General features: G+C 45.4%; 2 protein-coding genes across 3 annotated transcripts; both read right to left on the reverse strand.

Moving 5' to 3' along the window:
- Positions 1-107: 107 nt before the first annotated feature.
- On the reverse strand, positions 108-2,191 carry LOC133899517 (multiple organellar RNA editing factor 9, chloroplastic-like). 2 transcript variants are annotated; one of them, XM_062340506.1, is made up of 5 exons: positions 1,783-2,191; positions 1,074-1,171; positions 901-966; positions 629-802; positions 108-551 (listed from the first exon to the last, which is right to left on the reverse strand). In XM_062340506.1, exons 1-4 carry the CDS (start codon positions 2,139-2,141, stop codon positions 630-632), a joined length of 696 nt encoding a protein of 231 aa, XP_062196490.1. In that variant the 5' UTR covers positions 2,142-2,191; the 3' UTR covers positions 108-551; position 629. The 2 variants fall into 2 exon arrangements, with proteins under 2 accessions (XP_062196490.1, XP_062196489.1); XM_062340505.1 differs by having other exon boundaries at positions 108-559; positions 1,783-2,171.
- Positions 2,192-23,694: 21,503 nt separating this feature from the next.
- On the reverse strand, positions 23,695-25,520 carry LOC133899327 (U-box domain-containing protein 8-like). Its single transcript, XM_062340316.1, has one exon. The coding sequence runs from the start codon at positions 25,263-25,265 to the stop codon at positions 24,213-24,215; it is 1,053 nt and encodes a 350-aa protein (XP_062196300.1). The 5' UTR covers positions 25,266-25,520; the 3' UTR covers positions 23,695-24,212.
- Positions 25,521-26,238: the final 718 nt, after the last annotated feature.

The raw sequence follows: 26,238 nt of genomic DNA on the forward strand, positions 1-26,238 counted from the left end.
CAAATCATAAACAGAATGTCGAGGGTGAAAGAGCGCCTTGAGATTCACATCTTACAATCAAACAGTACACATCATATTACAATCCAGTGTGCAAGAAACGCATCAGATTCACATAAGGACTTTTAAATCTTACTTCCTTCAATGACCCAATTTGCAAATTTGGGCAGAACAAAGTATGGTTCCATGGCTAAAAGAGGCCAACTTCAGTTCAAACAAGCCCAAAGGGAAAAGTTACACATTTCACACAGTCAGCCATACAACTTGACAAGTAGACATCACAGAAAATACCGCAAGGATAATTCACTAGGTGTTGGGAGGATAACATTTTCAATAAATAGGGTTTTCATTCTCTGTCACACTGAGATGTCACAGTCTGCTCAAAACATCAATACTGATCCACATGATCCAAATCCAGCTGCGCAGGTCACTTACACAGCACTGCACGATATTTTGGTCTGAGGATGGATTTGCCTGTTCACCGTACATGGCGCCAAAGTGATGAATTAAGCGTGCTCTTTTGTTTCAGTAGTCTGTGGATACTGGATAAATGCCTGCAAAACTGGCACAAGGACTTGGCTCAATTTAAACACAGATTTGCAGGAAACGGTGGACTTGGATGTGTTTCTACCTCATGAAGATGCTGACTCGGTTTGGGGAGCCTCTTGCCTTGGTCTCCTGCTGGCTGGAGGTCCATCTCTTCGCCTCTCGTACCGTCTACTCTCATATTTTGATGTTCTCCGCTCCTTTGGTTGGTAAGTTGGATATGTGCACGGAATTATCTCACCGTTTATGTATTTGTCACCTGAATGGAGAAAGAGAAAAGAGAGTGAACAACTTGTGATAAAACAAGCAAGAAGTATCTTAATTCATTGCTGCAGATATCGATAGTGTTGCACTAACCACCATAGTCCTTGTTTTTGACATCGATGTAGGAATCGGGGAGCACCCAGAGAACACCTGGCAAACCTATAGGGAGTGGAACAACAGTTTGAGCCAGGGCAATCCAAAAGTGCATTGAACGAAATGGTTAGCTGGTTTGGTTATAGCACAATAAACAGTAAATTGAGGATTACCCTTGAACTTCTCTGACGTTTCTTCATCAACGGTGCACTGGAACCCTGTGTAGGTGGTCGTGCTGAAGGCATACATGTTTTTCTTGGCTTCCTCCATGCTGCCATAGTAGAAAAACACTCAGTCTAGAATTGTATGTGCACACATTACAATAAAATCGTGTGCACACAAACAGTCTTATCAAGGAAATGAACTGAAGGAGGAAACTCCAAAAGCCATCATTCCATGCTCACGCAAAACAACACATCTGCGCACATCAGGTGCTGGGATATCGCACTTCACATATAAGCAGTAATCATGGAAATGGAAGGTTGTTCTATGTTCAAACATCTGAGTGCTATTCAACCGGCCATTTCCTGTGTGCACGCTAGACATTTTTCAATCTTGCCAACTAGACAGTAGCATGCTATCTTGCGTAGGTACTATCAACCTAGTACATATCTGGGCGAAACGCACAATTCGCACAATAATCTCAGATATAACCAACTATAGAACCCAACGCAGCGTACACCGTATGAAATTTGTAGGTTTCCAATACCCATCCCAATCCAAATTAGGATATGCACCATCCTAAGTTTGCCCCATCGCAACTACTAATAAAACAGCATTTTGTTCTCCAGCTATTTTGCCCTCGCAATTTAGCAACTTAGTAAAGGAAATTGAAAAAAGACACCAGCTTTGATCACCGCACAACCACACAGGGCATATTACCTGCCGAGGACGGTGGCGAGGGTGTTGAGGTAGGTGTCGATCATCTGTTCGCGGGTGGGGGCGGGGTCCTTGGGGAACTCCATCACGATCAGCCAGTGGTTGTAGTCGCACCCGGGGAGCAGTATCGTCTCCCTCTGCTCGCCCCCAGCCCCCGCCGCCGGAGGCTTCGGCTGCGCGCTGCGGGGGCGCCGGCCGAGGGGGGCCGCAGCGAGGGCCAGCGACGGGAAGGTCACCGCGGCGGCGCGGGGGATTGCACCGGGCGAGGAGGAGGATGCCTTCGGGAGAGGGAAGGCGAAGGCCTGGGCCGCGGCGAAGCGCGCGGCGGCGGCGGCGGCGGCGGTCGGTAGGGAGGCAGCCATTGGAGCGCGCGTGCGGGGGGTGCGAGAGAGGCTCTTGCTGTGTGAGGTTTAGGGGGTTCTTGGGGGGATAAGGTGAGAGAGAGAGAGACGAAGAAGATATTTTAGCCGGCCCATTTCAACGTTTTTTCGTGATCCTCAAGGTTAAAGGTTCCTCATTAAATTTTACAGATTTCCTTTTCATCAGTCGAATGAAAATGGAGCTTCTTACTCGACGATGAATCAATGGCAATATTAGAGTTTGGGAGTTGGGGTGTTAGATTATCTCCAACAGGATCGGTATCCTCATGTGGTATTATTGTTTAGCATGATTTGCCGATCGTGAGCAGCCGCATCGTTCTCTAACAGAGTCTGTATCCAGTGGTATAGTATTGCGGCCGTGACACTGTAGCAGCTGGTTGGAGGCAAATTTGCCGATGCTTTGAGAAGTCCGTATCACTGTTTCCTGAGTATGCATGTGGGTCCAAAAGAAGAGGAGAGTAATGGAAGGTAGTAAATATGGTAGCTATTGAAGATGAAAAAAATAGAGGATGTTATAATAGTGTTAGGCCATCTCCAACAAAGACTCTAAAAACTCATCCCCTATAACACTATTACATTATCCTCTAACACTATTACAACATCTTTTATTTTTTTTCATCTCCAACAGCTACCCTATTTCCTAACTTTCATTACTCTCCTACTCTTTTCGACCCTACAGCTATACTCTATGAACAATGTTGAGGATTGTTACAGTAGACCGCAAATTTGCTTCTCCTGTTTCACTGTGCTAATTTGGTCGTATTCCTGTAGGGATCGATGAAGCTTCTGTTGGAGATGAAAATCGGATGAACAGTAGTCCGCAAATCACTGTAGCACTGAGTCTTAGGAAATACTGTAATAGTATTATAGTAGATTGATTTTTAAGTATCTGTTAGAGATGATCTAAGATTATGAGGTTTTTATGGATGCAGAGCTTAGAGGAAGTTCTTAGGTGACATGTCGCCACGGCGGAGCCGGCGGGCGGTGGGAACATCGCTAGTCACAGGTGGTGGAGGACAACAGGTGAACAGTGCCAAGTGGTAGGAGAGTTCACATTTAGAGATCCGTCGAAGATGAGAAAAACAGTGTGCAAGTGTATGAGAGGAAGAAGAAAGGACTACATGTGTCCTATGGAGATCCAACAGTTAGGAATCATTGACTAACACGTTTTATTTTTTAGTCGCCTTACCTGTAGCTCCTACCTAAATTTTATTTTTCGGCTATGTAGTTCTATCCTATTGAAACTTGTCAACCTCGGTGTATTCACATCATTTCTTAGGTCATGGACCAAGGGATTTAGTTTGTAAGTACACTTCCTGTTTTAGTTTTACCATAATCTTGGTTATTCTGTACTCAAATTTAACGGAAACATTATTCGATGGCAAAGCAGTAGGGAGCGGCTGAGCACACCAGGATTTGATTCCTGATGTGGTACGTCTCCATCGAGATGGCAAATTTATCCTCTACAGAGGTCCGGTTCTTAAAAAAAAAAAGTTGGAAACGTCACTTAGCTCTCCTTGGTTCTTCTAGATTGTTTTCAGTCACTACTGGAATTCAGTTTCCTTTCAGATACCTTTAATTAATATCTCAAACGATATAAATCACAAGAATAAAAAGAGGGAAATAATAGGACCACTGAGTTCAACCAACCACTGGACTGTAGTAGTAACTTTATTGGAAAGGAAAACAGGTACTTCTAGATTGAAAAGGGACGTCGTGCTTCTGAATCAGCATCCAGCTGCTCCTTTCATTCCCTTAAAAAACAGGTGAGAGGCATGAAACAAGTGTTGGAATTGGCCCATATATGGCCTATGTTTGAAATTCCAAACAATACACACTTTAATCATATATTGCTAGTTCAAAAAAAGTTAAACATGTTTAAATAGTTGGCTCTCTCCTTTATCTACAACAAAAACACATATAGAAAGGATAGAGAAAGATGGGATGTTTTCCTTTTAATGTGAGTTGGACATACTTAAATAGCCACATATTGCTAGTATAAGAAGAATTGGATATGTCCTTAATTAGCTCCGCAACAATCAACAAGCAAGAATCGTAGCTTCTGTAGCACCATGTGTAGCTCTGATAGCCCCACACAACCTCAATAGGCAACGGCACATCTGTTGGCGCTGCATCGCGCACCATCTCAAGGAACGCAAGAGACACGGTGGCATATTGGATAGCCTAGCACACCCCGATGGAGCGCCAAAAACATGGTCACGTCACAGCAAGCAACCTTAAGGTATCTAAAAAGTTGTCAGTGACCCAATGCAGTTTGTAGAGTACTCAAGTAATACGAAAGACTCTGAAAACTGAAATTCCCATTTTTCTACACACTACATGAAAACAAGTTATTAAGTAACGGGTGATAACCAGTATTAGTGACGGGTCTTGTACCTGTCACTCTTATCACGTTACTAATAATAGGTCATTAGTTATTAGTGACGGATCGTAACCGTGACCTATCACTATTGACTGGTCATAACCGTTCAGTGTCTAAAAATACGAAAAATATTCATTGGTCATTAGTGACGGGTCACGGTTATGACCCGACACTAATATTCAGTTATTAGTGACGGGTCGTAACCGTGACTGTCACTATGACTGAATATTAGTACCGGTTTGTAATATTGACCCGTCACTAGTGACCAGTGAACATTTTTTGTATTTTGTGGACACAAAAAAATTAAAAAAATATTTTTCACCCGAGCCATCCCAATATAGGCTCATCCTGTATGCCTCATAAACCATATTTTTTTTCATATTGTTTTCAAGTTTGCGTTCCATAAGAATCAAAGCTGTGATCTCCTCCTCGCGCATGTAGCCACCTTACCACCTCTGGTATCACGTAGTTATGATAGAAACTGGATATTTTATCATTTTAATTTTTTTTTGCCAAAGATCATTAGTAACACGTCATAATCATGATCCATCACTAATGACTAATTTTGCCAAATTTCATCGAGGGTTATTGTCGGTGACACAGGAACCAAGGGTTCCCGAGTCCCGAGGCCAGATCAGCATATTGCCACGTGGCGCCCTCCCGCGGGGATTATCTCCGCGAGGTACAAGAAGACTAAGTCCCGGGAGAGAGTGCTCGGGGCCATGAACAGTGGTCCCCGAGTACCCGAATTCCCCGATGACCCGAGAAGACCAAGTGCCAGGAAGAGAGTGTTCGGGGCTACGAATAGTGGCTCCCGAGCATTCAAGTCCCCCGACGACAAGGAAAGCTAAGTACCGGGAAGAGGGTGCTCGAAACTGCGAACAGTGGCCCCCGAGCACCCGAGTATCTCGAGGACCCAAGGAAGGTCAGTTCCAGGAGAGAGTGCTCGGGGCCGTAAACAGTGGCCCCCGAGCACTCGGTTCCCCGAGGATCCGAACAGCCAGTTCCGGGAGAGAGTGCTCGGGACCTTGAACAGTAGCCCCCGAGCACTCGGTTCCCCGAGGATCCGAACAGTCAGTTCCGGGAGAGAGTGCTCGGGGCCGCAAATAGTGGCCCCAGAGCACTCGGTTCCCCGAGGACCAAGAAAGGGCATATCCGGGAAAGAGTGCTCGGGGCGGCGAACAGTGGCCCCCCGAGCACTCGGTTCCTTGAGGGCCTAAGAAGTCCTTCGCTGGTGGCCCCCACAGAGGCCCAACGGTAAGGTGCCAACCAGTGAAAGGCCCGATGCTGCATTTAAGGGGGTGCATAGCCTATCATTTCCAACTGCTCCCCCCACGATTGCTGTCAGTCCCTGCCACGGCCTGGCAGGGAGGTATGGGGACATTTAATGCACGGGTCTCATCGCAGGCGCGCCTCAGGATAACATCACGAAGCCCAAGGCGTCCCGCCTGCCGCCCTGCTGTGTCAGTTTTGCTCTGACCAGGCGGGCACGTCGGACTGCTCGGTGGCTGCCCGGTGGGCCCTCCCCGCGGCGCCCGTCGAAAAACGGCATGATGACTTACAAGACCGGACGGGGTGCGTTTTCAACCCCCTCCGTCACCTCGCGCAGCAACCCATGATGGTTGCTTTTAATTTATAGCGCCTTGGAACTCGCGCCATCCCTTTCTGGGCACGCTACCGCCCCGGTAGGTATTTAAGGCGAGGCGGGCTCCCCGGAGAAGGGGGGCCAGACTGAGTGAAGTCAAGTTCAGGACAATAGCCAAGTGAGGACCAAAGCACAGACAAGTCGAACGAGCACCGAAGAACAAGGAGCACGAAGCTCTAGACTAGACAAGTATTCTTGTAACCTAGCAAACACTCAGAGAGACATTCTTAGAGCATTTATAGCATACACACAGGAGTAGGGTGTTATGCTCAGTGCGGTTTGAACCTGTCTGAAACTCCTCCTGAGCATTTACTACTCTCTGCATCCGATCATTCCATTCCACCTGCATCGCATTTACGCCCATTTATTTCACCAGCAAAACGGATTCAGAATCATTTCCCGGCCAAATCTCAAAGGGGGTCCCTCCGGATCCCCGCTTGAGGAGTTCACCCTTCGACAGTTATAATTTGATAGATGACCGGAGTACATTCGGTAAAATGGACATAACTTTTGCATATAGACTCCAATTTCGATATTTTTTTTACTCTACGAACATCTTCAGAAAAAGTTATATCCGTTCCTCCCCCACTTTGTCGGGTTCAGAGAATTTTTTGAGGGTAAAAATGGCTTGAAAGATTGAGTTCTTGCCCTCAGAAGTTTCTGCACCGTTTTCAAAACGCGCATTTATGTCTATAACCGCCACACCTTACATCAAACTTGACCAGAAATATACAATGGTTCCTATTCTAGTGCTGTTGAGGTGAGAAGAAATAAGAAAAAATAAAATAAAAATAAAAAATATTTATGAATACCGTCATTAGTGACTGAAGTTGGTTATTAGTGATGGATTACAAGCTGACCTGTTACTAATGACTGATATATGATGACCCATTACTGATGAGTGGATTATTAATGACAGGTCAAATTGTGACCCATCACTAATAACTGGTTTAGAACAACCCGTCACTGATGACCTAGTCATTAGTGACAGATCAAGTTTGACTCATCACTAATGATTGGCCTAGGACGACCCATCACTGATGACCTTATCATTAGTGACAGATCACAACTTGATCCATTAGTAATGATTGGCCTAAGATGACCTATCACTGATGATCTAGTCATCAGTGATAGGTTAAATTTGACGTGTCACTATTATCATCAGTGACAAATTATATTACGACCTATCACTAATGACCACTCATTAGTGACAGATCTATATTTGATCCTAATCAGAAGGCACCTTAGTGACAAGTCCAATAAGGACGTGTGATGTTATTGACGTATGTTGAGCAGCTATCATTAATATGATGTCTTTTTTACTAGTTACTTATGTAGAGATGTGTTCTGTACATAAGAGATTATGAGAGTCAAACCTGAAGGTACTGAAGGTTGCACCACGAGAAGAAAGTTTTAGCACTGAAATTCCCAATTCGGATGGATCTTCCAAGTGACAGTCTTTCTTCTCCAAAAACAATTGAGCACATGAGACACCACATTTGCACAAAGTTTAGCCTGAAACCGTACTTCATAAGTTTGTCAACAGGAGTATCAACTCTTACTAATAGTTAGAAGACTTCCATGATCAGAACAAATATGGAGAAAAAAAAGGCTATCTCTTGCTTCTCAATGGCGATGGTGCCTATGTATAGAAGATACTATATGCCTACAGAATGCATACATTCAATGGTTTTAGCGACCAATTTGAGTCCAATGTGCCTAGAAGCTGGTGACTATGTCAAGGGATTCCGTCGCGGGTAAAAATTTAATTGTGAAGGGATTTTTGTTTCCTTCAATATTCTAACGGTTTCTTTTTATAGTTTCTGTCACGAAAAGATTCTTAGTATCATTCCCTTCAGGACGGGATTCTCGCTCCTTTCCCTTCACGATTCCCCTCGAAGTAAAGCTGTTGAAGATAAGAAAAAATAAAAGGAATAGAAACAGAAAAGGGAATCAGGAAAAAAACGAAAGAAAAAAATATAGTTGGAGATGGTTTCTCTTCGAGCCATCTCCAGCTCACACCATGATGGAAAGAGGTGTTCGACATGGTTTTGAGGACATGATACTGTGCTAATAAAAGATATAGGACATGGTTATCAAAAACATAAGATACTCTCTCATCTCAGTGGACAAGGTGACCAAAACTTGATTAAAATGCTTGAGTGCTAACGATTGGTACGCAAATAACGAAATACTTGTTCCATCAAATAATAGAGAAACAGACAAGAAAATAAAACATCTTTATAAATAATTGGAGAATTTTAAATTTTCCAGATGCTCGTTTGTATTGAGTTACAACCTAAACGGCTATATGCTGGGAGCAATTGACCCATTCGCTTCACCTCAAGAACCACGTCTGTACTTAGTCCCAGGAAGGACAAAAAACATGAAGAGTGAACATATTATCACAATTTATTAGAACTGAGAAACAACTTTCCTATACACAGCAGTTATATGAAGAAAATAAAAAAAAAAGGTATCAAGTGAGCAACCAGAACTTTGGTACCGTGAGACTACTATTTCTCACAAGGCATAAACATGCCATGATATCAACCAGAACTGTCCATAAAATCAGTAACATAGGATAATAACAAGGGGTCTGGAGTTCAAAGAGAAAATTTGCACCAAAAACCGGAAAGGAATCGCTAACCTCATTTCCCCAACATCCTAATCTCTACATGATGTAAAAGTGCTCGCTGAAAAGACCACCAAGAAGCGCTGCCTCAGATTTACTGAATCATACAAAAATTGGCAGGTGTCATCAAAATCGAACCTTTTTGATCGCATTGAGCTACTACATCTGTTCTCAAATAGATATCGTCCTAAAATATGTAGAGTTAAATTTTAGAAATTTTGATCACTAATATATACAAAACTATTAGAATTTAGCATATAAAAATGATAGTAGTGAATTTATTATGAAAAATACTTTAATATTATCTATTTTTTTTATCAATTTTCACCAATAGATAGTTATCAAAAGTAAGGGTTAAACATGTTTGTTGAAGATCATGTCAATGTCATAAACGATAAGTAAAAGAGAATAAAGATAGTATAAGGAAATAATTTAAACACCAGCAGGTGTCGGCAGCTGTGAATCCTTTGTATTTGGTAAAAAGCAAACACGTGCATCTAGACAGAACATGGATCAGCGTTAGCTAATTAGTCCTGCAACTAAAAGAGAGAAAATTAGAAGTGGTAACTACAATTTATGACTCTTAAGGCACATTAACAGACCAAACATGAAGTTTTTTATTTACCCAAATGCTAATCCAACATAACTGCATGCTCAGTTCTTGCAACCATATTCTCGTATCAGACTATTACTGCCACTAACTTCTTGCAACCTCAAACTGTTACAAAGAGAAAAATTACTCCACAAGCAAGTTAGGAGTGAATAAAACAAGGGTTCGCAAAAAAAGAAAAATGTAACGCACATGCCGATTAGCAGAATATGTATAATAAGAAAAAACTTAACGCACATGTCAATAAGCCATGCATGTGTGTGATCAATGCATCGTGAATGTCCATGATCATGCATCAGATCATTGGACGAACATAGTAGCATGATAGGTGGTAGCTTATTTATCCTAGGGGAAATTCAATGAAGTGAGGCTCAGATAACATGTATATGCACAAATCTAATGCAATTGAGAATAACTGAGAAATATAAAAAAAAAAAACAGAAAAAAAGTAACAGGGGATACTTTGATTATTTGTTTAATGGTTTAAAAAATATACCTCATTCTTCGGGCAATGTTGCTTCCCATTGAGAAGCTCTACGAAGGACAAATGGACTTTAAAGGCAATGCAGTCGTCGCTGAGATTCGACAGTTGCATGGAGTATGAGATCTTCTTCAACAACTCGATTGCTCACAAAGAAACATCAAAAAGGTCACGAACCAATCGATTCACGCCCGCATAAAGATGAAAAATGGATCTTTTTCATAGAAAAGAAAATAATAAACCGGAAGGAAGGAAGGGAGGCGAACAGGGGAAGCGGAACTCGAGGGGGTCGATGCGAAGGAACTCGCCGGCGGTGGCTGGGGAGGAGGAGGCCATTGCGGGATCAAAGAAGTTAGAGAGAGAAGGGGAGATCTCGGGCCGCTGGATGGCCGACCTATGCTTTCTCGCGAGCTCCACCACCAGGGATGGCCAATGAGGGGAGCTGCACACGAGCCGGTGAGGGAGGGGCATGCGCAGTCTAGAGTTACACGGCCACCGCCAAAACCCTAGCATGCCGGATCCGCGTGGAGCCAGGAGTTGCGCGGTCGCCTGCACGGGGGAGGGGAGTTTTGAGAGGTGGCGACGGCAGCGGAGGGCAGGCGGCGGGGACGACGTCGGGGGTGGAGGCGCGGGCGACGAGAGGGGAGCAAACGGGGATGAGAGAGAGGGGGGGAGGCAGTTTGGAAGACGAGAGAAACAACGGGAGCATGTGTGCGATCAGATAGCGATGCTTCGTGAGGGCGAGCGAGAGCGATCAGACGGTGATCCTGCGTCCGGTTGACTGACTGTGGCAGATGGACAAATTCATTAACTCTTTTTAAGTAGTAGATATGGCATCCAATCATGTAATTATATTTTCTTTTTAATATGATGATTCTATTTTAATGAGATTAAAGCAGATGTTTGAAATTATGGATAAATATGAGAGTTTCTTTCGATGATTTAATGGGATTGAAATGCCTAATTTAATTGGAATTAATTGCCATTTGTGATTGAAACTGCCAATTTAGGGGTTCTTGGGATAAGGTAAGAGAGAGAGTTTTAGAGAGAGACGAAGAAGATATTTTAGCCGGTCCATTTCAACGTAAGTGGGCCGGGCATTTGAGCACCTGCTGATTCAAATATAATTTTCGTTTTTTCGTAATCCTCAAGGTTAAAAACTCCTCATTAAATTTTACAGATTTCATTTAGGATTTGGGGTGTTAGGATTGGGATGTTTCTACGGATACGGAGCTTAGAGGAACGCCGGGCGTGGGTGGGAGAGGACAACGTTGAGCGGTTTAAAAATTAGCCATTTTTTACATGTCGAAGCAGTGAAGCTGAACAAATCCTTTTCTGTAGCCACTGAAATGGTAGCACCGGAGGCAATACCTACAGAACTTAAAATAGTGACCGTTCCATTTCATCAACCAAATTCTAGCCTAAATTTATTGACTAAGAGTGTTTGTTTGAGTTTCTGCTTTTGAGTTTTTCTGATAAACTGTATTTTTTACTTGCCTGAAAAGCTGTTTTTGAAAATAGATTGTTAGCTTCTATAATAAAATTTTGGTTTCTCAATACGTAGCTTCTCAGAAAAACGTCTCTCAGGGAGCTTCTCAGCTTTAGTTTATTTTTCTCAGAAGCCACTTCTCCAGAACTCCGTTTGTTCTAAATTCTAGCTTCTGACAACAGCAGAAGTAGAACCAAAAGCAGAAACAAACAGGGCCTAAAAACAATATTGAATCACTGGAACAATTCCAGCATGACGGTGAGACATTTCCTTCTTGAGTTCATTAAGCCGTCAACGACTGCATCTATTCTTATGACGAAAGTAGCGGAGGGCAACCCAAATTTCAGTTCTTTAAGGCCAAGTGACAAACTACCAAAGTTAGAGCTAAACTTTATTCCATGCAAACAGCTAGACCCAAAAAGGTATAGGAAGGCTTGTTGCAGCTCAAGCGCGGTAGGAACTCTCGACCCATCCCCAGCAATTGTGCCAGCTCCATACAGGCTTCCACCCTTCACCTCCCTCATCTCAAACATCCCAGCACCAAATGTGTATCATACCGTCACAAAGATCATGCATGCCGTGATGCACCAGATGAGTGATCGCGGTCAACCTGCATGATCAAGAGCAGATCAGCGCGTACTCCACGGCTAACTTAGTTCCACTTCCAGTCACAAATGATGCGTTAAAGTACCACTGTTGCAGATCAGATACTTTAAGCGTATGCTATATCGCATGGTTACAAATGTCATTCTTGATGCAGGAAAGGAAGTGTAGACTTCTACATGGATCACCATTGGAAAATAATTGCGTGTGACAAACGCCTTACACAGTAGTTTCTTGGCCAGCACCCTGGCAGCCGGTGGAGTAGAAGATTCCTGCAGGCTTGCCTGCAAGCTTCTGTGTGTACCATAGGTCACTGGTACCATCGATCCATGAATGCTTTGAACTGAGCGGGCATCATGCTGAATCGAGTAAGGAACCCAAAAATGAGACCGTCAGCCTCTACAAGCTCTGCGGGACTGATGATGGGCACATCTTTCTTCGGAGGAGCATCCATCTTAGCGAGCGCTTCATCGGGGAGAGAGAGAGAGAGTCTCCGGGACCTGTTTCAGTCATGGTATTATCAAGGTTGAGAGATTATCCAGATAGTTAAAACTCTAGCAGGAGTGTGAAATCACTGTGACAGGTATCATTTACCTGCGATAGATCGACCTCGACGCCTTCAGTAGATGAAGCACCTTTCTTGATCTCTTCTGCTAGTGTTGCAACGTGGCCGTACGTGGAATAGTACCTGCAAACTCATAAATAGGATTATAGCGCAAAGATGATGCATGCTATTATGCTTCAGATTAGGTAAAGCCCTCTACGCAAATCAAATTGCTCCAGAGACTTCATTTTTTTTCACTTTGGCTAGCATGGGATTATTCATATTTGGTGCTTTCTCTCACTCTTACCATTCAAACAGTAGGATTGTCAAGACAATTCGATACGAAAAGAGCATTCTTACATAATGCACAACAAATTACACCTAGCTACAATATCAGCGATTAATACAGACTCTCCTACATAATGCTCTGCATTTAATCATCGGCAAGTTCAAAACTAGCACTTGAACTATACCACTGCATGCCACATATAAATTAACAAAAACAACCGGATGCTATCACGTATATGACGGCCCCGATCACGCATCCAACGAACTAGTCGGAAATTTATGGCCAGCAGCCTACACAGTTTAGTTTCCCATTGAGCACAATCAACTGAAAGGACATCCAAGATGGTGTCCTAACTGGTTGGTCAAAGAATGGCACACCAAATCTTCAACATCCTTGTTCAAAGGCCTAAACTTGGAGTGACCAAATACCACAAATACAAGCAAATGCGCAAACAGTTGCTGCTAATTATTTTCCTGTTTCAGTTCCAGAATCTGAAGATGACGCCGAAACTTCAGCAACAAGTGGCCGCACAATGTGACCCCAAGTTTACCTGTTTCAGTGAACTAGTTCAATGCACGTGCATTACAACGGGAGCACAACATTTACAGCAAATAATATATATAGTTGGCTGGATGTTCTCGTCCTTGCCGCCCCCTGTGGTGCCCGTCGATGTGGATCTCCTTGCATGACAACCCAAAGGCGAGCGTGGTGATGGCCCAGGAGATGAGGGGGATGCAGTGTTGGTGGGCCAGGGAGACAGGGCATGAGCCGAACAGGTGAAGAAAATCGAGTATTTATCGAGTGGCATGAGGTGGGTAATTTCTGCAAAATTTAAGGTTAGTCTGCATGACGTGGAGGCAGACCACGTGAAGGTAGCACTACGTGCTTTTTAAGTAGTAGAGATAGGGAGTGTGGTTCTGAAGCCTAAACCGAATAGTGGAGGTCAACAAATTAGCGATCCACTCGACCCCTCCGACTGAATCACACATTATGATGAACTTGCCACATACTGGTATGTCGTAGCACCAATTCCTTCCGAACAAATTGAAAGATGAAAAGAATCGCCGAAATTTGGCACCCCTGAATCACAATCCTTCAAGAACACACACCACTTGAGAGGTCCATTGGCGTTTTCTTCAAGAATGAACCAGCCCAAATAAGACATCCAAAAATCAAAAGGCGCCCCCTGAAATCGTCTCGTGGGGTTGGGGATGGAGGTAAAAAGATGCGATGAGATGAGATATCAGGGGAGTAGAGGAGTGTGGTGGGGCTTACACGATGTAGATCTTAGTGGCCATGGAATCGGACTTGATGCTGCTAGTTGGGGAAGATTGGAGTTATTAGTGCGAAACAGAGGAAGAAGGAGAGACGTGATGTCTAACCTGATTATACGTTTATCTACATATAAAAATCTTAATAGGGTCAGATATATTCTAAATTTGCTATGAGTACGCTCGTGAGTGAAAAATTCTACCTAACAAATATACAGACACAAATATGTATAAGACTTTTTCGTACCTATAGCACTCATTTACCCATCTAAACATATGACATGTGAGCCCACTCATGAGTCCATCACTCCCGAGATCCTCGCCGCCCTCAAAGCCCCGTCGTCCGAGATCCCCACCGCCGGTGACGCCCGAATTTGGTTCCTCCTCGCGGCCACCACTCTAGAGCCCCATTGCCCGAGATCCTCACCCCCAGTGATGTCGAATCCCGTTCTATCCTCGTTGTTGTCGATCGAGATCCCCACTGCACAAGAGCCACCGACAAAGCCTGATTGCCGATCTGCCCTCATGCTTGAGATCTCGATCTGACGGGTAAGCAAGTATACCCACGAGCGATTGGTACCCACAGGTGATGGGTTTCTTCTCGGCTCCTCACCCGTGGCTGCTCACAGGTATGCTCGAGGGCGAGAAAAAATAAGTGGGTACGAGTATGGGGGAGCACTGCCCGCACCCATCACACTCGATTGACATCCCTAACTGGGAGAGAAGTCACGGGAGCTCCTCGGATTTATAGGAGGCAAACAGTCAAGCATCTGATTGTGGCCTCGTTGGTCCGCAGGACATGGCTGGGGGTCGGGGAACACGCTCTGACCTTTTTTTTTCTTCTATTTTTAATATTTTAGGCGTCTGAAATATCCGAACTATTCAGTCAATCGTCACATGTGAGTCCACACAGTCTGTGGGGATTACGGTGTTCTCCTCGAGCTTTAGGGTTTTGGGACCAGGGCTTCCGTGGCTACCTGTGTTAGAGAGAGGCCTTGGGCAGCAGGGCTGACCGATGGTGGTGGCGGGTGCGGGGGGGCGGTGCGATGAGGTGGCGAGGACACGACTGGCTGCGGGAGGCATCAGACCGCCAGATGGGTGGGGAGAGGGTGATGTGAGATGAAGCGCACTGGTAGAGTTGGTTTAGCATGTTAGGGGTAGCGGTGGCGGATCCGGTGGCGGTCACATTGTCGGAGACGGTCAGAGGAGGGCGGAAGGCGAGGGAGCAAGGCCAGTAGCGATGGGTGGATGTGACGCAGTTGCAAGGAAGAAGAAATGCCATAAGATGAAGAAAGAACGCGATCTGTCTGATGCAAATCATGTGGTTGTAGACATCAACCGAAAAGTCACACGTTTTTAGGTGTTTGAACGATAGCGTCACATCTTTTTTTTTTATGAGTGCGACGCTATCCGTTCTACATCAGGTAGTCGCCACGGGGGCGACTCTAGACCGCTTGAGGGGTCACTGTCATGCCACCACCTCCTTTGTGCTCCATCTTCCGGTGCTCATGTAAACTTTCCTTATCGTCCTTTTCCTGCCCCACCTTCCCACTCCGTCTCTTATGGCTCCTATCGCCATATTCACTGCCATCGTCAATCACCACCAACTAACCCATCCTCAATGTAACGTTGATTTGACACCCCCACGATCATCCTTGCCCCTCGTCCTCCTACCGCCTACGGTGCCATATCCACCTCGCCGCCCTATCGAGCCATCAGTTCGACAACTGGCCCACCTTGAACCCTAGCCATCCTAGACCCTAACTTTAAACCTTAAGCTACCTGCTAGCAGCAACATGGGGTTAAGGAGAGGATGGCAATAGCCATAGGAGGCATCCAGAACGAGGAGGCTGAAATGTCGCCTAGAGGGTGAGGGGTGAACAGGCGAAACCTAAAAATTCTGCAAACTTAAAACAGCGGATTAAAAAAGTTTCGGACTTTCCGCACTTTTGTCCGCAACCTCCGCACTTATCCGGAGGTTCCGAAGAAAAGTGCGGATACTCCGGACTTTTTGAGAAAACTTAAACTGGAGCAAAATCTGAGATAAGGTGTTACAATTTTATAAGTTACCAAGCATCAGTAGATGTATGCCAACCTATAAGACCAAATACCTGCAGCTCAAACTTTACAACGAGATAGATCGGGTTTAAACCCTAGAATTCTATTCAAACAAAAGAGTATAATCAAATGCTAGAAACTGAACAAAGTTGACACAAGAATTTATTTACCGGAGTTCGGCCACTCCATAAAGAAGTGCCTACGTCTCCGTTGAGGAGCTCACAAAGAGCCGGATCTTTTCCAACCCTATCCTCACCAAAGCGACCACAAAAATCGAGCTTCGGGTTTCTTACTCAACTTGTCGGGGGTGATACAAACGTCCCGGGGCTCACCACAAACTTGGGAGCTCAACGGACGATGCCTAGCCGTCTAGGTGGACGAACTACCAAGAGTAAAGAACTTGAAACCACCGGCTTGGCGAAGAAACGAGTGCTCAAAAGATAGCTTTGTACTTCACTAGCACTATTGCTTAAACTCACTCAACCCTAGCTGTCGGTGATATAGGAACCGAGGGTTCCCGAGTCCCGAGGCTAGGACAGCGCAGTGCCACATGGCGCCCTCCCTCGGGGACCATCTCCCCGGGGGCCCGAGAAAAGCCAGGTCCGGGAGGGGTGCTCGGGGCCAAGAACAGCTGGTCCCCGGGTACCCAGAGTGCCCTGAGGACCTGAGAAGAACCAGGTCCGGGAGGGGGCGCTCGGGGCTAAGAACAGTTGGTCCCCAAGTACCCAGAGTTCCTCGAGGACCCGAGAAGAGCTAGGTCTGAGAGGGGCGCTCGGGGCCAAGAACAGTTAGTCCCCAAGTACCCAGAGTTCTCCGAGGATCCAAGTAGCCCCTTGCCGGTGGACCCCGCAAGGACTCCACGATGAGGTGTCAATCGGTGGGAGGCCCGATGCTGCATTTAATGGGGAGCGTGGATGGTTACATCCAACCACTCTCCTCCACGCTTGCCCTACTGATTACGCCAGCCCCTGCCACTGCCTGGCAGGGAGGCGTGGGCACAATTAATGCGGCGGGTCCCATCGCATGTCCCTTCACGGGGCCAAGGAGACATACGGCTTGAAGATATCTTCGATGGGCTCGAGGCTTATCGCCTATCGCCCCGTTGCATCAGACCGTATCAGACCTACTCTGACCAGACGGGCATGAGAGTGTACTCAGTGGCTTGCCGGTGGGCCCCCCTGCACCTGCTAAAGTTGGGGCGTAAAGGCCGACGGGACCGTCCGAGGGGCGCATTTTCAACCCTCTGTAACATCAACTGCAGACCCATGATGGTAGTGTTTCATTTATTGTTTACGGGAACTTGTGCCCCCGTTCTGGGCACTCCCTGAGGACCTCCCCCCGATAGATAAAAGGGGGGAGCACTTCGTAGAAGGTAGACTCGATAGACCTAGACGTCCGAAGCGAACAAGAGACCAAAAACCTGACTTGAGATAGCCAGGGCTTGTAACACAGAGAAAACGAGAGTGCTAGAGATCCAGAGAAAGGCATTCCAAGAGCATTAATAACACACTAGACACACAGGAGTAGGATATTACACATCCGTGCGGCCTGAACCTGTCTAAATCCTTGGTGCATTTACTCCTACTAGCCGACGATCATTCATCTCGCCTAAGTCCCATACACACGTATTAACCCCACGTACGAGATAGATCCAGGACCAACCTCCTGGCCGAATCTCAAAGAGGGTCCCTCAGGATTCCCGCTTGCGGTGTTCATCCACCGACACTAGCAAAGATCTCAACAAGAATCACAAAAGGGGAGTGGAAAGGAGCTTTTAATGAGCTAGAAACCTTTTGTCTCAAAGCTGGTCGGAATTGAAAAGCTCAGGTGCTGTTGCATTGAAGGGTGTGGTGTTTTTATACTCCACACCGCACAAGTCCGGAACCTCCGCACTTATGCGGACACTTCGTAGAAAAGTGCGGACCTTCCGCAGTTAGCCAAGAACTCACTAAAGTGCGGACCCTCCGCACAAAAGTGCGGACCTTCCGCACAAGTGCGAATACTCCGCAGAAAAGTACGGACCCTCCGCATTTTTCTGAAACAAAAGTTTTAAGGCTAACTTTCTATGACTCTCATGGGTTTGTTTGGACTTTTGAGCACTGTCTCTGTACAACCAAGTAGATTTCATGTCCTCTTTTATAGTATGGCATTCTAAACTCAAATATAAAGCATAAATTTTTTTTAAAAGCATAGGATCCAAGCCGCTTTCCTTTATCCGGTTTTGGGGTTCACAATACGTCACATTTTTCACTTGATGGAACTAACACTTGTCCATAACTCATAAAACTCATTAGTTCTTTAATTACTTTGTCATTATCACCAAAACCCATTTAGGAGCCTAGATGCACTTTCAGAGGCAGGTGGGAACACAACACGAGAAGAGCATTTGGGAGGGTTCGAGGTAGAAGATGAAGTGTTTTAGGCGGCACTCTCACGCGATATATAGTAAGAGCTTGTTTTGTTGGACTGAGGCTTTTTAAAAAACTATTTTTAAAAGTTGTTGTTGAAAAATTGCTAATAGAAAAGTTGATTTTGAATTGACTTTTGATGCAAATAAAATATATAATATATGTAATATCTCTTAAAACACCATCCCTCAAAAGCTATAAAAGCTCATCCAGATCAGTTTCTAACTTCTAATAATAATGACAACTTTTACTCTCAAAAACTATTTTTAAAAACGGACTGTTTTGATTCAGCTTTATGCTTCTTAGTAGCAAAAGTATTTCCAGTGCCAAACAGACCTAAGTATTTCCGGTGCCCACAGCCGCGCATATCCGAATTTGTTAAGATTTTGTTTGCTGAAGTGTTTCTAGGCTGGAAGTGGAATCGGACTGGTCCAAACAAGACTAGGCCCACTATGACCTGAGGTCCCATAAACTGGCCCTCCAGTAGTAGTTGTGGGCCTTGTCAACCAAAATGGCCTCTTAAGCAAGGCCCAAAACGGATGCAAAAGAATGTTCTAAAACAAGTTTTAGCAGTAAAACACTGATCTCCCTCTGCCTTGTACTTGCAGTTCTAGATAGCTGCTGCTATACTACTGTTAGTCTGTTACTGCTGCACCACACGCCTCTTGCGTTGGAGAGAGAGAGAGAGAGAGAGAGAGAGAGAGAGAGAGAGAGGTCTCTTCATGTCTTGTTTCAACGTTTGATGTTTGCTTCATACACTCTTCCTGTATCCGACCATTCAACACCAAACCGCATGATTACGGCAAACAAACTTAATTTACGAGGTTCTAGAAAATAGTTTCCCTGGACCGGCCAGTACGTCTTTGTCCCAATTGAAGCCTAACCTGTGACTTGTTCAAAGCCTCTTTCGCAAGTTCTGGGATGGATTGACCAAAGAGGTCGACTTAGGGCAAGAATTAATCAATTGGTTGTTACAAGTACCTTTCAAACCTTAGCCACTTGGATAAATCGCATGGAACAAGATTCACCAACAAAATCATCTGAAAAGAAGCGACTGATACCCAAGAATCCCTTATAAATTTGACCTCCATTTTGTTTAAGGTTGAAACATGGGCACACCCCAGAAACAAAGTTATGTTACCCTGAAAATTTTCTATAGCAAACTTAAGAAAAACTCAAGTGGCCGGACAGTTTACTTACAAATCAAACGCTATTTTCCATACCCAACTTTGACATTACCACAACTTAGACCGTGCCCAATATTTGATAAAGGGGACCAAGTGGCTGCTCTACTCGGTTCGCAGAGAGTGCCATGGAGCGTCACGTCCATCCAAACTCGAACCGGATGCACACCTCCTTAAGTAAATGCTAGAGCTCATGGCATGATTTCAAAAATATATATCTTTTTTTAAAGAGGAGATCCACACTCACACAAGTGCACAGTAGCTATACAAGCGTCTCCGAAGGAGCGCAAGGGCTCAAATCTGAATCGCTCCCCGAGAGCTACCTCTAAAAACAAGTTGGTTCCACCGGACTCTTTAGGATCTACAACTAAACAACCCCAAAATATTATCTACAACCACAAGATACGTTACGCAAGCAAGAATCCATGGCCAAGATAGTACGTCGCAATCTCAAAGAACAATTACAAACGTCCACCAATCCATGGCCAAAGAGCCCAAATTGATAAGAGAAAGGGGGCACAGAGGGCATATAGCCCCACTAGACACTGCTGGTAGCCTACGATGATGCCAACGGGGCACAGGACAATGGCATCCCAATAATCGAACCCATGGCAAGTCGACATGTGTTATGAGTGGTACTGTGGTAGGCAGAACAGAAGAGATGAAGAAGATGCAAACGGACTGGGGCCGGCCAAGTAGCTCAGCAATCCCTACTCCCTAGTCCCTACCACCTCACCCTGTTCAGAGGGTTCTTGGCCGGCAACAAGTTACAAGGCAACCATCTAGCAATTTCCTTCAGTTTGGCAGCACTCCAGTTGGGTTGGATTGGCCACCAAAGTTGTTCATCCAATAAGCATGATGATGGGTGATTCTTCTTCTTCTTCATGAATGGAGAGATGGGAGAAGAAGGAAGAGATCGATCAAGTAAGTGATAAAGAGAAGAAGACATCAGTGTCCACTAACAACCGAAATTCAAAAGAGGTAGGAGAGAGAGAGAGCATTGGTACGATTCAGTTGTTCTGTTCAACATCCGCTCAACCTCTACTGTTTCAGGGAAAGAGATAGCTTACTGTACATGGTGACTCTTTGTAGGCGCCTCCTTTTGACAACATCTGCCTGCGCTTTGGAACAGCTTTGTCAATCCATTCGTTGCCCCTTTTCTTTAGCCCTGTTCGTTGCCCCACTGGACACCACCTCTTTTGTTTTGTCCTTTGTTTTTGTCGCTCACTATTACAAGTATTTGTTTTCGGAGCTTTAACACTAGATACAAGTTATAATATCTAAACCCACATCATACTTAACACATGCATGCGTATATCCATACATCTAAGATCTATAATCTATATACACAGTTACTAAAGAGATTCACAAAACCTCTAGCTCCGTAAACAATAGACACGTGGTGCTCCCATTATAATCCGCAGACGCCTGAGGCTGTTCCAAAGAAATCTAAATATAGAGGCCAGTCCTGTAAGACACGAGGGTCAAGGATGGAGCTTGAACACTCCGCTCTTACCACTGGGCTATCAGCCCATTCTCACTATTACGAGTATTATTGCATTGTCTGAATCAGATTCCATGGCATCCTGTATCAGTATTCGGTCTACTTTCTGCAAACTGCAACGCCTCTCTCATGTTCCCACAGTGCCCGTCTATCCTAACAGGATCCTGACAGTGGATCCCACACGCCAGTGATTCTGAAGTCCTTTACCTCGTTGACATGTGGGGCCTTCCGGACAGTGTTCCGTTGAAAGAAAGGAACGACCGTTGTGTGTTTTTTCGGCGGCAAACATGCAGCAAACGCTTATGAAAGCATTTCTGAACCTGATACTCCTCTGGCGCAAGGGCCCCACTGCACGGTGAAAGTATCACAGCCCCACATGTCAGTGGCTTCCGACCATCGCATTACGATGGCTGTTTGTCGCTTTGCACTTATGGTTCATGATCAGCACACATCCCTAACAGGCTATTGCTTTTGTAGAACGTCTTATTCCTAGAGCTCTACCTCTAATTTTTTTTGAAGCAATGTATTTCTAACTTCAAAAATTCATAGAATCGGAGCCAAGGGTACACTAAAGGGATTTAACTGAGTCATCTTAAGACTGAAAATAAGTACACAAACCACTTTATATTAATTTATAAACATCAGAACTGAAGTGAAACTGAAAGCTTGAGCCATACTAAATAGGATAAACCTCTCCGTGAAATGGACCACTTGTTCTTATAGTGACCTATCTTCTGTGTTATGATTCGTAAAGGAGCAGTGGCTGGAGCATAGCAGCTTTGCATAAAGTTTCTCCAGAAAAAGAAGAAGATTCAGGCAAAAGAATAGTCAATTGAATTGGTGATGGAAATATATGCCATGACGGATAATGGGTAGTAGTATTTACGACAACGAGGAACGGATGAACTGATGACTGTTTTTGCGCCTCGACATTTCTGAATGACACAGCAGGAAGCAAGCAAACATAGATAGATCTGCCACACACCACAGCAAGAAACAAGTGTGTTTCAGGGAACAGCTGCCACTGCTATCCTCGCCAGCATTAGGTGCCGCCAGCCTGAATGGAGTAGGCCACAGACTTCATCCATTGGATGAGTCCTCCTCCATCACTCCACCACACACCGAAATGGTGCTACAAGGGTAAAGGCTTTCTGAGCGATGCTATCACAATTCACACCATTTGATGTACTCAAAAAGTACATGAGCATGATGAAGAAAGAACATGAGCATGGAAAGTAAGCTGTGCGCATCAGGATTTGCACAGGATCGACCACCAATCAGAGAAGCTGATGATTGCAGTTTGCATGATCTAATCCTGTCCACTGAACAGGATCTCCAATCGGATCTAATCCCTGTGGTTTACTTTTAGTACTGGCGCCAAGAGACTTTTGTTGGCTTAGAACAAGCCATGCGTTCCAAATGGACAAGCCAACCACCCACAAGAAAAAAAAGTTTGCGGTCAAGGTCAACCCTTATCTTACGGTTGCTAGGTTTCCATTCAGACATTGTCAACATCAGGGCCACGTCACAACTGCATAATCCACTAAATTTTTGTATGCAGCTCCATCAAATCCAAATCAGCTAAAGGGCTATCTTTATGGCAAATCAGAGAGAAATTAGATATTCTTTCCAAACACGGGCATGGAAATCGTACTGCAACTCATAGAAGAAAAGGTAAGATGGCTAAAAAAGGATGATCACTCACCTTGATGAAAGAAATAGGAAAAGGCAGCCACAAAAGCTGCAAAGTTTCTTACGTGTTTCTTGATCCGGCCGAATCTCAAGAAACCCCACTGCTTTGTCGCGGACTAACGAGACAAAAACGTGTTTAGACCATTTCATATTCAATTTGATGTGGAAATTGTAAGTTAGTCGACGTAGCAAAAACTAGACCATCTAAAAAATTAAGATGTCCTTGTCAAACGAAATGATAATCAAAGTTGCACAATAACCATTCGCTTCTCTGAAGAACAAAAGTGACACAAGCAATCTGGAGTGATCCACATGGCTTGGTTTGCAAGACCTCTTAATAGTATAATATTTTCCACTTAAGAGCACTTTGATAGTTTATTCAGGACTGATATAGAATCTCATATACTTGATATAGAATCACAAATCTATAGCCGTACCTAAATTTAAAGAAGGAACTACGATTGCACAATCTACTGAATTGTTTAAGCCCCATGATGACGCAAGAGATACTGAGGCTCCTATGCAAGTTTGATAAGGATATCTATTGGCTATATTATATGCACAACAGTATGTTAATGCTGGTTATTTCAAATCCGATGTGGAAAACTTAGAACAAAGCACGAGCTTTCAGTCCACTAAATCAAAATAATATTTGCACCAAATGTCAAACCTCATTGAGCAAAGCTGATGCAGTACATATCAAGTTAACACACGCAAAAGAAATTTCTGAGCAGACAGAAAGTCACAACCTCTGTACTTCTGGTGAATTTCATTCCTTATCAAAAGGAGATGACAGGCGATACACACAATACAATTCTCCTCATGAGTCATGTAAAACTATGGAACATAGCATATGATCACTTTCAATAGCAAAGGAAGAAGAAAAGAGTAAGGATCACAGTCGTTCGAGCTGCTTCAGAGCATATGATCACTTTCACTACATCATATGTATCATACTTCTGACATTTCAGATTGGCAGATCCAGTGATTCTCCAAAACACGAAGCAGTTCTGGCTGACAAGTTCAGGAACCCCGGTTTTTTTTTTGGTTCTAAACATATGAACAGAAACTAAATTCTACTGATTTGTCTACCGTTCGGCGCAGCTAAAACATGAAACGAGATGGGAAATGAACAGAAGAGAAGAAGATGAAAAGTCCACCTTTGGTGTTTCTACCTTTGTACAATGAGGCCAACACCCAATCGAGGAGGCGCTGAATCAAAATTATGACAAATTTGATCTTTGGGCAGCCCAATTTTTATGCTTTCTCGAGGGTCCGGGCCAATTCGACAGCGTTCTTGGCGATCTTGCAGTTGTCGTCGTTCACCAGAGCCTCACAGAGCTGGAAAGCTCCCAGCTTTATTGCTTGTAATGTCAATTCATTGCTCTCGGAGCAAATCCAATTGAGGACGAGCAGGGCCTGCTCGATTGCACGGGCGTTGCCGCTGCTGGCGACGCCGGAGAGCACGGACACGATGCCCGGGATCCTGCACAGCTCCTGGCGCCCCTCGCGGCACTTGGCGAGGAGGCCGAGCACCTCGACGGCGCGGGCGGAGCCGTCGGCGGCGAAGTCGGCGAGCGCGGGCGCCGCGCCGGCGCGCAGCGTGCGGCGGCGGTTCTCCGGCAGCTTGCAGAGCTCGTAGAGGGCCGTGGCCGCCTCACGTCGCTCCCGCGCGCCGCCGCGGCGGAGGAGCCCGGCCAGCGCCGGAATGGCCGAGGCGTGCGCACCGATGGTGCACTTGTTGACATCGACGGTGGCGAGGCTGGTGAGCGCCGTGGCCGCGAGCGCGGCAGCCGCGTCGCCGCGGGACACCGCGGCGGAGAGCGCGTCGACGGCGCCGTCCACCACTAGCCCGACGCGCGCGTCGTCGCCATCGAGGCTGAGGAGCAGGAGCGCCCTCGCCGCCGCCTCGTCCCCGGCCGCCGCGTGCCGCAGCAGCACCGCCGCGCTGCCGGACTCCAGCACCTCCCTCCGTCCGGCTGCGCCGGACTTGGCCAGCCTGAGCAGCCCCGTCACGGGCGACGCCTGCACTTCCGCCGCCGGTTCCTTAGCACCTACACCCGCCTCGGGGACGGGGGCGGCTGCGGCGGAAGGCGAGACGGCTGCTATGAGGCGGCGCAGCGCGTGGTTGGGGATGAGCGGCGGGGAAGGCGGCAGCGGGAGGTTGGTGACTGGGCAGGTGAGGTGCCCCCCGTCGAGCCAGCGCTGGATGCTGCGGCGTTCGAAGGTGTGGCCGGAGGGGAGGATGACAGGGTCCGTCATGACCTCCAGCGAGATGGGGCACCTCAAGTCGTCCGGCCACGCCTCCATTCTTGGCAGCAGGATCCGCGGCGCCGGCGCGTTCACCGGAGCGCGGACGGAGATGAGCAGAATGGAATGGAAAGCGTGTGGGACTCTAGAACAAGACGAAGACGAAGACGAAGACGAAGAAGAGGAGGGGGTTGGGAGCGAGTGGGGAAAGCCCCAGCACTTCCGGTGGGCGGAGACGACCTGCCGTGGTAGCGAGTGGGGAGACCTACGGTGGGATTAAGTGTGCTCTCACACACTTCGCGACTTCTGCCTGCGTGTTCGTCTTTCGTGCATGGAGTCGAATCATCAGTGAGAAATCGATGGAAAATCTCCAGATAATTATCCTCGGACAGATAAATAAGAAAATAAATTCTATAAAATTTTATTTAGAAAGATATTTATGAGATCTTATCTATATCGTCCATCTCATAATTCAATAACTAAGCTGAAAAGAAGATAATAGATATATGTCATCATAGAAGATAGGGTTTTTTAGAACTAGATCCTGTAGAATTTGCTTCTAATAAATAATGTATTCCTCAATTTTATCAGCATAAGTAGATTGCCAAAAATTCCCCCATTTTTTTTGGTTACATATAGATTTGTGCTATGCTATTTATCTGATATATACAGCATCAATGTGTGTTACTAAATCATGCATATTTTGGTCATTAGATGGAGGATTACTGTTTAATGAAAAAGATATGGTGGGCACGGACTGGAATCAATGCTAGCTAGTGTTGTTGATAAGGATATATGCTCCTCGTGCCAAAATGGGAGGGACATTTGCCACAACCTCGATGTTTGGAGACACAGTGTTTATCCTGTTTTTTTAGCTTGTGATTGAAGCATGGCACTACTGTTTTAGTACTATTGTGCCAGGATTTGTGTTGTTGCATGTGTTTTACATGGCAGTATGATCGACTTAAACACAATAATTATTTTACAAGCATTGATCAAAGGAATATTCCACCTAGAAAATTCAATTGCTTTA

Source organism: Phragmites australis, chromosome 18 (genome assembly GCF_958298935.1).
Source record: "Phragmites australis chromosome 18, lpPhrAust1.1, whole genome shotgun sequence".
Classification (NCBI taxonomy): domain Eukaryota; kingdom Viridiplantae; phylum Streptophyta; class Magnoliopsida; order Poales; family Poaceae; genus Phragmites; species Phragmites australis.

Bases quoted from the DNA above. Each gene is read 5' to 3' on its own strand.
- LOC133899517 (XM_062340506.1), bottom strand. From the start codon at position 2,141: ATGGCTGCCTCCCTACCGACCGCCGCCGCCGCCGCCGCCGCGCGCTTC. The intron at 1,172-1,782 runs GTAATATGCCCT...CTACTATGGCAG, and splicing joins CTCGCCACCGTCCTCGGCAG to CATGGAGGAAGCCAAGAAAA. The intron at 967-1,073 runs GTAATCCTCAAT...CACTCCCTATAG, and splicing joins AACGTCAGAGAAGTTCAAGG to GTTTGCCAGGTGTTCTCTGG.
- LOC133899327 (XM_062340316.1), bottom strand. From the start codon at position 25,265: ATGGAGGCGTGGCCGGACGACTTGAGGTGCCCCATCTCGCTGGAGGTC.